This window comes from Branchiostoma floridae, chromosome 17 (genome assembly GCF_000003815.2).
Source record: "Branchiostoma floridae strain S238N-H82 chromosome 17, Bfl_VNyyK, whole genome shotgun sequence".
Classification (NCBI taxonomy): Eukaryota; Metazoa; Chordata; class Leptocardii; order Amphioxiformes; family Branchiostomatidae; genus Branchiostoma; species Branchiostoma floridae.
Window position 1 is genome coordinate 390,991 of NC_049995.1, and position 9,899 is coordinate 400,889.

General features: G+C 41.7%; 1 protein-coding gene and 1 long non-coding RNA gene across 2 annotated transcripts in view; both read right to left on the reverse strand.

The window, feature by feature from the left end:
• Window positions 1-2,272, reverse strand: part of LOC118404951 (sushi, nidogen and EGF-like domain-containing protein 1) — a 15,237-nt gene extending 12,965 nt beyond the window's left edge. The window contains exons 1-2 of the mRNA XM_035804357.1: window positions 2,195-2,272; window positions 957-1,061 (exon numbers count right to left, since the gene is read on the reverse strand). Coding sequence (XP_035660250.1) covers window positions 957-959 — 3 coding nt within the window. The 5' untranslated portion in view covers window positions 960-1,061; window positions 2,195-2,272. The remainder of the gene's footprint in view (window positions 1-956; window positions 1,062-2,194) is intronic.
• Window positions 2,273-3,093: 821 nt separating this feature from the next.
• Window positions 3,094-9,899, reverse strand: part of LOC118404960 — an 18,603-nt gene continuing 11,797 nt past the window's right edge. The window contains exon 3 of the long non-coding RNA XR_004829825.1: window positions 3,094-5,097. This is a non-coding gene — a long non-coding RNA (uncharacterized LOC118404960). The remainder of the gene's footprint in view (window positions 5,098-9,899) is intronic.

Consider the following 9,899-nt stretch of genomic DNA (forward strand, 5'->3'; position numbering starts at 1 on the left):
TGTTTTTGATTATTAGAACATTTTCACTTTCATTAGCATAGGTAATTAGTGCGTATTATCATAATTTATGCAGAATGTCGAAAAACTGTGTTTTACACTAAAATACTAAATTTCTTTCAAAATATTCGGTGTTTACTCATCTAAGCAACTATAACTTGTTGCTGTAATAGCAATGATGAGGAATGCCTGTTATCTTATTGAAATGTCTTGATATTTATGTAATTAATGATTCATGATTGGCTGGGGTCATTTTTGACCCCACCGAACAAGACACAAACTTTCAAGTATAGCTTATACAATAATGGGCAAAACTCGGTGAAAAATTGGTAGATGTTGTAAGACATGTATACGAACAAATTCATGGAAGGAATTTTTTCTCTGATGAAAAATGTTGCTATGGCAGATAAAAATATACGTCTGGGGTCAAAAATGACCCCATACGGTCGGATGAGGGTTAAGAAGATGGGACAGACATCATCCTACATATTTCATAGACTGCTGATTTGTTTTTTGTTGTTTTATTGGGGATACAATGGGTTGAAAGTGAGAAAATGTCTTATTATCCCCGTCACATGTAGCGAAAATCGATCGGACGACGAGTCTGCGAGCATTAAATTACAAGCAGACATGACCCCGACGGGAAGAGGGGGAACTCTGCCATTTCTTCGTTGGCGCCAGGGTCATGCCTCCTCGTAATTTAGAGCTCGCAAAGTCGTCGCCCGATCAATTTTCGCTACATGTGACAGGGGTATAAGCAAAGCAAAAAGCGATCTCGTAAGCAAAAAGCGATTCACTCCGAAAAAAAATCTTCAGATTTGTATTATTTACATACATACATGTAGATCTACGTTGAGCTAAACGTAACTCCTTGGCGCAATCTAGGAGGGAAAAACTAACTAGTGCCAAATTTCTGAATAAATGCACTGTAAATACTGTAATAAGAGTTATGAACATACCATTTTGTAAATATGGATGCGTCTAGCGTCGAAGGACTATCAGGCCAGGGCCAGCCGAGATATCACAGTGTCCAGTTTGACGCTTTGCCGATAGAAACCGGCAACCTGTGTGTTTGACGGAGAAGTGTCAGTACAGATTGTATGTATGTATGTATGTATGTATGTATGTATGTTTGCATGTATGTATGGTATCTGAGCAACTAGCTATAAACAGCCGGGATTCCAAGATGTGATGAATCAAAATACTTTGTGTTTTACTTTGCTCGAGGTCATGCGACATAAGGCACCCAGGTCATGAATTAAATATATCTTCAATAACATAACACTAGCTCTCTCGTGGCTGAGAAAAATCTGTGCTTTCATTTGAAATCATCTGCGCCATGTTTTCAGTGAAACGTACGAAGATGCTACTGTTTTATACAATGGTAAGTTAAACGCAAACCTGGTAGGCGGGCGTTTCAAATTATAAAACTCAATTTGAAAGGCATTAGCATTGGTTTGTAAATGACGTGTGATTTGGCTCCTTTTTATTAAAAGTAACTTCATCACTGATTATAGGTCCCTGTTCGCACTACCAGAGTGTGTTGTAGAGAATTTCAAAGTAGAAAATATCCTAAAGGTCAGTTTGTTTGTTTGTGATTATATGGATGACTTCCTCTTGAATCCATTTAACTGATGCGAGCGTCCGAATGATTGTCTGACAACCGTGCGGCCCCATGTTTCTGTCATTAGAAATTACTACTGTGGCACAGAACCAGCCTGATTTGGTCACACCATGATTGCTTAAAACAGTTTTGTAAGCTTCCTCACTTCTCTTTCATTTTTCTCTCTTTTCACTTTGCTGCCATGCGGTGTTTATTATCAACATGCTACTTCCATAATAGTGCCCAACTTTTTTCACTGTCCCTTCCAAATACTGACTCCACGGCCGCCTCCTCATCTCACCTTAACCCCTTGTCTTCTGATATCTTTTGCAACTTACGGCATGGATTTGCTCATTTTGCAGTTGCCTTATACGATAGAAATGTACGGTCGGGAGCTTTTTTCTATTTGGGAACGGACGAAAATTGATGCTCGCGCGGAGGTCATCCATACAATCAAAACAACATGGCCTAACTGCATTTCCCATTGATAATCACACCCTCATTAATTTTGAGACACATTTAATTATGAGTTCTGTTGCAAGAAAATGTTTGGTCGGTTTAAGTTCTTATTTGGAACAAAATCAAGTGACCTACTTTAATCAGCTTTTAAAAGAGGACGACACGACTCGAAACAGCTGCCTCGTCGATGTACAGGTACTAAGAGGGAACAGGTTTTTCTGGTTGGGAAATGTGCCATCTCTCGGTGCGTGCCCCTACCATTTTGGAAATCAGTGGATAGTAATAACAATTGCAGTTAGATGATGTTAAAACTTTTTGCGGCTGTTTTTGTGTGACCTATTAGCTGTATTCATATGTAGTTTGGTGTATATTGTCTGCTTGCTGTTGTGTAATAATTTTGTTCACGGTATTTGTTTTTACAAGTAATGAAACAATTTTAAAAACACCCCTATGTGTTCGGTATTGTGGACCAGTCCACCAATATCACCCAGTCTTTTTGGCAAAATATCTCATAGCAGATGTTGAGCTATTTCTAACGAAAAAATGATTAAACAGCTGTTGTGTTAGATGAAAATCCAACCATCCTTTACTGCATTGGATATGATATCTGGCGGCTAGTGTTATAAGAAAATAAAAACTACCTGTATATACATTGTAAATGGAAACTACAGTTCGATTAAGAAAACGGCACATGAGTAATATGAGCTAAATGAAATGGGTCAAATTACTTAAGTGTATGCCTAGCTGACCCTGGACGTCCGAGTGTATAAAGTAGTAACAAAAGATGTCAGTCTTCGTCACATGACATTGCACACCTTCAGTTAACACCCTCAGTTACCATTCTGAGTCCGCAGTGTGTGGACTAGCTCCTGCAACTAAGGAGGCACAAATCCAACATGTGGGTTATTAATGAAAACCATAGTTTTATTTTTAAATCTTCTTCTAACACTTTTTTTATTCGATTGTTAAATGGCACCCTCTTTTAATTTCATAAATATTTTCATCGCAGCAACACAAGCATCACAAAACACCAATTTTTTATTTATTTCTTTATTTAATTACTGTAAAGAGGAAAGCCTGAAGCATTTCAAATTATTTAACTTTGTATTTATCAACTTTGCTGAGAATTGTAGTTAGTCCTGTATGACAAGGTGTACGTAATAACGATTTTTGTTCATTTTTTAGTCTACGTACCCATTATTCGAACACAAATTGTTAAAGCAAAGTTTGTTAAAGCAACAACGACAATGTAACAGTCTACGGTATGATCCAGCGTGCAGACAGAGTACTGAAGTGCCCCTCCCCCACCCCGTTGATCCTGCCCCGTTTGCAGGTCATCTGTAGGTAGATCTGGGAACCTTCCTCCACGTCGTACAACCCGCTAAAGCTAAGGGCAAAACCCGCCGTACTTGCGAATCCGTGCCGTCTACGTGCCAAAACGTGGGCAATCTTTCGGGATCCGGTGGTAAGTACCGCCTCCATACGAACTCGTAAGAAATTGCACGTTAGGCGGGCTGTGCTTCTGGTAGATGCCTACCGCTTTAGCGTTCGTGTTACCAAGGACCTGACTGGAAATATGCAAAAAGATATCTTGATGTAACAAAACTGTATTTTGACTCTTACCAAAAAGTAAGGGTCCATCTGTAAAGACTGTCATGGCTTTTAGATTATATATCACAATTATTACTAAATATAAACCCTTACAAACAAGGTTACACGTTTAATACAAGGTCACGCGAATTCTCGCCATGCATCTGTTCTCGCGAGAGTATGTTCAAAGGGGAAATCGTAATTTGAATGCTGCTTTTTGAAATAGCTAGTAGTAGTGCAAGGCAGCTTTGCTACTGATTACACAACAGGTTATCCATACCATTTTCGATAACTGTGTTGGTTTCTTTTCCGTGTGGAAGATTAATAACTGGATTTCCCCCGTACATGCGTCAGGCGGCATTTCATCAACTCAAACTAGGAACTCGCCAATGTGAAAAATGAAGGAGCAGCAGCCTTGTTTAAATTTGAAATCCATTTGGGGTTACACAATAACTATCAGTCCTTCTAACATAAACATTAGAAAGTACAAAGTTGAATTTTTTCTGTACCCTTTATCTCAATTCAGGAATACCGATTCTCTAACGCTCACAAACATGTCGGTATCAAAATTTGGTTGGTCAATAATTCTGAAGAAAACAAACTTTTAAAAACCATATTGTCGTTGTCTTGCCCTTTCTTTCGACTGGCAGGAACCTGTTCTCTAAATACCTGACGAAATCCAAAGACTTTAGTTGCAATACGTATGGAGCTGAAGATTGACTGCAGTTCAAAAATCAACCGCCAGAAGCCCTCGTATGTCGTCTGTTGGCTGTAGACCTTCAGCCTTCATTAGACCAGTCTTGTGCGAAAAGCCAGAGAATGCTGAATGGCCCTGACCTCTCGATGGCAGCCACCTGAGTGGAAGTGGTAGGTAAGCAGTCTGGTAAGTGCAATATCTACATTCGTCGCTTGGAGCGCTGATGGTTAGGAGATGGATGGAGTGACTACATCGGTAGGGAACCTCAACCTTTGAAGTGTTCAGGGAATTTGTCGTTCATTTTGCGACTGTTCCAGACTTAAGATCCATTCAGTAAAATAGAAATTTGGTGCACGGTATAATTAACAGTATTAATTTAGATTTAGAGGCCAAAAATCAGTCATGGTATACAATGTACCTATATTGGTAGGCAAATCGGTACATCTCTTATCTGTGGAAAGGAATATAGATTCTGAAATAGAATGTTACATTTGTGCCTTTCTTTTCTTCGTTCTTAGCCTGTATTTTCGTGGCGCAAAAATCACCCCAGTCCCACAGTGGCTCCGTTCTGTGTTCACTCTGGTGGCTGTAATGGAAGACCCCAGTCCCGCAGTGGCTCCGTTCTGTGTTCACTCTGGTGGCTGTAATGGAAGACCCCAGTCCCGCAGTGGCTCCGTTCTGTGTTCACTCTGGGGGCTGTAATGGAAGACTCCAGTACCACACTGGCTCCGTTCTGTGTTCACTCTGGTGGCTGTAATGGAAGAGAGGGTCAAGGTCATTAGAAAGGGCACACAGACAAAGAAGAGTTCCAATAAAACGTGAACATCGTCCTACACTGATGACCAGTCAATATCACATGATCTTCTGTGAATTTCAAAAGAGGAGATCACCGAAAAAATCTCACTTCACGACGCTACTTAAGGGTTGAGATAGTCACTTCAACAACTTATAGATAACATTCATTACCATATTACCGCCACTTATCATAATGCTGCCAAATAGATAAAATATGAATTTAAGGAGAATCTACTTAAGCAGCAACAGTAATTTTCGAAGTATGCACACTTCAGACAAAAAAAATGTGTAGATAATGATGCATTCGAAGACAACAAGGTCAAAAGTTTTCAGTGCTATTTCGGGGCAGTTGGGCTTTTCGTAAAAAGAGGATACTGTCACGTTTTGCGCCGGATTTGTAGATGATAACTACACGCGCATAGGACAATAAACACAAAAAAATATTCACTGAATAAGTGGCAAAGGTAAGCTGTAACAGCGATATGAAACTGGGGAAAATTGTGCGTTGATCATTTGTGACATTAGTATCGCTTAGGAAATCGCTGCAAATGTGGCGGTATTATGATAATGGCTGTCACTGCACGAAAAGGCAGATTTCCGCTGTGCAAACCCGTGTACACATGCAAGTAAATTCAGAGTTTCCACGAGTTTCAACGGGTGCCCACTGTGCGAACGTGACGTGCCCCTATATGGGGCACCTGTGCAAATCCGAGTAAACGGACCACTGGCGTGTGCATTACGTGCCCTTCCTGTGGAAACCCGTGTGCACTAGTTGTGCCACCTTAGTACACTTGTGCGTACGCGTGGAAACTAATGACGTACGCTTTTGTTCGCAAATGACTGGTGCATAATTTGGCGGCTAATTATCACCTAATTATCTCCCCGGGCCTCGACTGCCCGGTAATTACACCCTTTGTCATTAAAAGAGGCGTCATTTTCACTGCCACGGGCTTTCCCAGCCCCAAAATTTACCCTTCCAGCTTTTCCCTTCCCCTGTATATAGTGTGTTTGCTTTTATTCGTTCTGAATGGTGAATTATCTTTCGTTATTTTTCGTTTTATTTTTTTTTAGATTCGACCGCTCCTGACGCGTTCCTTCATATGTACTTAGTGTCGTCGCTCCTTTGGCTTCCAAAGATTCCTCGGTCCACCGTCATTTATTTATTTATTGGTTTGGCTGTTCAGAATACACAGCCAGGGCTGCCCAACTAGCCACCGTCCTGTTGTTTTGGGGTTGTTATCCGCAGTCGCTCCACTCAAGGACGTTGTAAACGTTGTCCTTGCTCCACTGTGCAGTCGCTCCAAGTTTGATGACACCCAATTCCTGTAGGTCTCTTGAATTCAGCATTCCTGCTCTGTACACTATGATGTCCAAGTGTCCTTTTAGACAAACAGTTGCTAGTCAAGAGTAATATGCATTTATCACATCGTCGTTGCAGAATTCCAAGCGTGGACGTGCAGGTCACGTAACTGTATGTGGTATCCAATCCATCGTGAAACATGTAGGGCCTCCACGGAGCCGAAGGAACTCCAAATCACCCAAGCCGACCGGACAGAAACTTGTGTACCACGTAGAGATATCAGGCAGGGGCGCGTCTGGCGATCCGAGCGGCGGGGATCACCACACCCCACCCACAGAGAGCCCGCCCGAGCCTCGGTAGACTGGGTAATAGTCAGGAAGCCAGTCGTTGCTCTGCAAGTAGAATTTGGTCCCATGGCACTAGCAGTGGAATTCAATTCGATGGCAAGATAATGTCCGGTCTTGACGTAGAATCATTCCCAAGCTCTCAATAAGTTTACCTGCGTTGTTTGTCGTGCGATCAAATACTAGCTATCGGCCGGTCTGCGCAGCGTAAAAGCACTCTGAATGAGAAGATTTGAAATGACAACCGTCACAGGTTTGAAAATTGGGACACGTGTGTTGATTGGTCCTCATTTTCAAACACCAACCTCATGTGTGAAATACGATTGGCTACTTCGGTGGGTATTTGAATACAAATAGACACAATAACTCATTGTATATACTATCTGTGTATACTGTATGTCACATCAAGGAGTTTGTACACAATGCCCTGCGTTCTACAAGTACTACAGGAAGCTTGAGCTTTTCTTGTGTATCGATATCATTGTTTTATTAAATATACAAATCGATTTGTGTCTGCTGAAAGCCTACGTTTACCAACCAACACAAAAAAGATACATTTAAGATTATCGACCAACTACACCCTGTGTATATGGCCCCCGCTTAACTCCCTTCCATGGCAAACGTACTTTCTTGGCATTAGTCAACATTGAAAATCGCGAACCAGCCCCCTTAAAATAAAATCCAACCCTCCTGACCTCGTAGCCTGCGACGGAGGCTATGAGACACGCGCGTCGGGGCGCCATGTTTTCAAAACAAAACAATGAAATGTGTATTGGGGGATGGGTGCTTGTGGAAGTCCTGTAGCTAACCTTCTTGCTTTTCACCTTGCTTTAATACTTGACTTTAATGGTCGGTAGTACCCACTTGTGACAGAAATTTGCTGAGTTGATTAGTATTCAACTACATGGCGGGTCAAACTTCCGCCCCTCAATATTCAACCAAAAACCAAGCCAGGCAGACAATCTCCATATTACCGATATAAACCAAAAATTACACTGTGAAAGTGAACTATACAAATATTGAAGTTCTCCATAACCTAAATATCTTTGTCGAAAAAAATCGACTCAAACTTTTACTAACAATGCAGATCCAACATAGTGCCGAAATGCGGCGTTGATATACTGTATAAACAAAGCCGACCGACCAAAAAACAACACTTTCAATCTGATAGAATCTATCCATTGATAGGCGCCGCACTCCATTAAAGCCTAGATGACAATCAATTCATGTAATGTTGCATAGAAAACAATTCATATGTTTAGTTACAGAAATCGGGCACATCCGTTGAAATTGAATATGTTGTTTCACTAGTGACTTTTATCTTACCCGTTATCTGTAAATAGAGGTAAAGTAGTTTGCTTGTTTCGCGGCACGATTGTGTTGCAAATCTTATTTCGCGTACTGTTGGCGTCGGTTTCATTATTGATTTTCCCACAAGTACAGACAGAAATGTGGCAAGCGTTCTGGTTATTTTTACTTGGCAATTCACATAAGTAAATTATCAGACCCTTCTCAGCCCTCCTTTGTTAACGATAATTGTTCAACACGGGAAGTGTGCAACAGTGGGACGCGTGGACTCTTCGCGTGCCCTATCGTGCGCACAGATTTTCATTGTAGGGGCACGCGGGAACAGGCGGTACGTGGAAACCTGTGCCCACGGTGAGGACACGTCAAGTTTCACCATCGTGCACAATGTTTGGGAACTCGTGGAAATCTTTCGTTTCGTGCAGTGTGTTAGGTGTCTGGGAGATTTTTCTGATCATTTTGTCGTTCTGACCCTCTCATGCGTGTCTCTAGCTAGAGATGTAGCGTAGTCATTAAAAATACTGTTCTGGAAGCATTGTAGCGTTACAGCCAAGCACAAAAAATGACATTGCATTTGGCATTGGCATGTACCCAACGCAAATAATGATATTATTATAATAAATAAAGCATATTTCACTTCATATCCATCCACATACAGGAATCGGCTAGTCAATATCAACATGTACTTGAGCGGACGAGCCCAGTGTTGCCTTTACCCGTAACTATCATTATATCAACTCGATCGCTATTAAAGTAGCTTCTATGTAAGACAAGACTCTATAAACAATGTGAACAGAGCAGAGCTTCCCCATGCAGGCATACGCCAAAAAATTGTCAGCTACTTGTAGCTCTGTGGACTATGGATAGTAGTAGTAGTAGTAGTAGTAGACTGGTTTATTAAGCAATAAGCATAATAGTCCTCCTGGCAGCCTAAGAGGCTGAATTGCGAGGACATTACAATCATGTTCCATTCAATATACATCAATTAGAAATCTTTATGAACGACGTTAAAACAATGGGTCAATAGTTACTAGTTAAAATACAATATCGAAGTAATACGAATTTGTTATGTTCAAAGAATTCAACTATTTACAGACTTAGACTTCATATAGACTTTTAAAACTTCGACAAGACAGCGTGTGACTGAGGAGTAAAGTTCAGTTAGAGTCCGTTAAGCTTAAACGTTTCCACAATGGCTGGGATGGCGCTTGACCTGTAGCGCTTTGACCCAGAAGGCTGCTGGTACTGTCCAGAGTTGCGTAAGTTTCTACCGTGCTGTTGGACACGGGTAGGGGGCAGCCAAGAACAGAACCGTGGGGATTTCTCAACTTTCATAGCACAATAAACACACAGGCTCCGACGGCGGTCTGATAGGAGTTGGAGTTTGAGCTGTTCTAGCGTTTCTGAGTAGGAGTGTACGGGCGTCCAATGATCATTTTGCAGGCGCGTTTCTGCACTCGCTCTAGGGCTGCTGACTGTTTGCTTGTGTTGTGAGTGCGGCACTCCAACAGGGAGCACCATATTCCAGAATGGGACGAATGTACCCGCAGTATATAATGATGAGATCAGATACTGGTACTCCGGATCGGCGCAGTCTGCTGACGAGGAAGAGACGATTGCTGGCTTTAGACACCATCACGTCTACTTGGTTATTCCAACGTAGGTCCGATCTTCCGATCTAATGTGTAGTCCTGCATGAAGCAGAAATACATCGCCATGCACTTTTGGGGATTGAGGCTCATAGAATTGCTCGCGGACCAGCTCTCAAGGTTGTCGAGGTCAGTCTGGCGGGTTGTTGCTACCGTAACT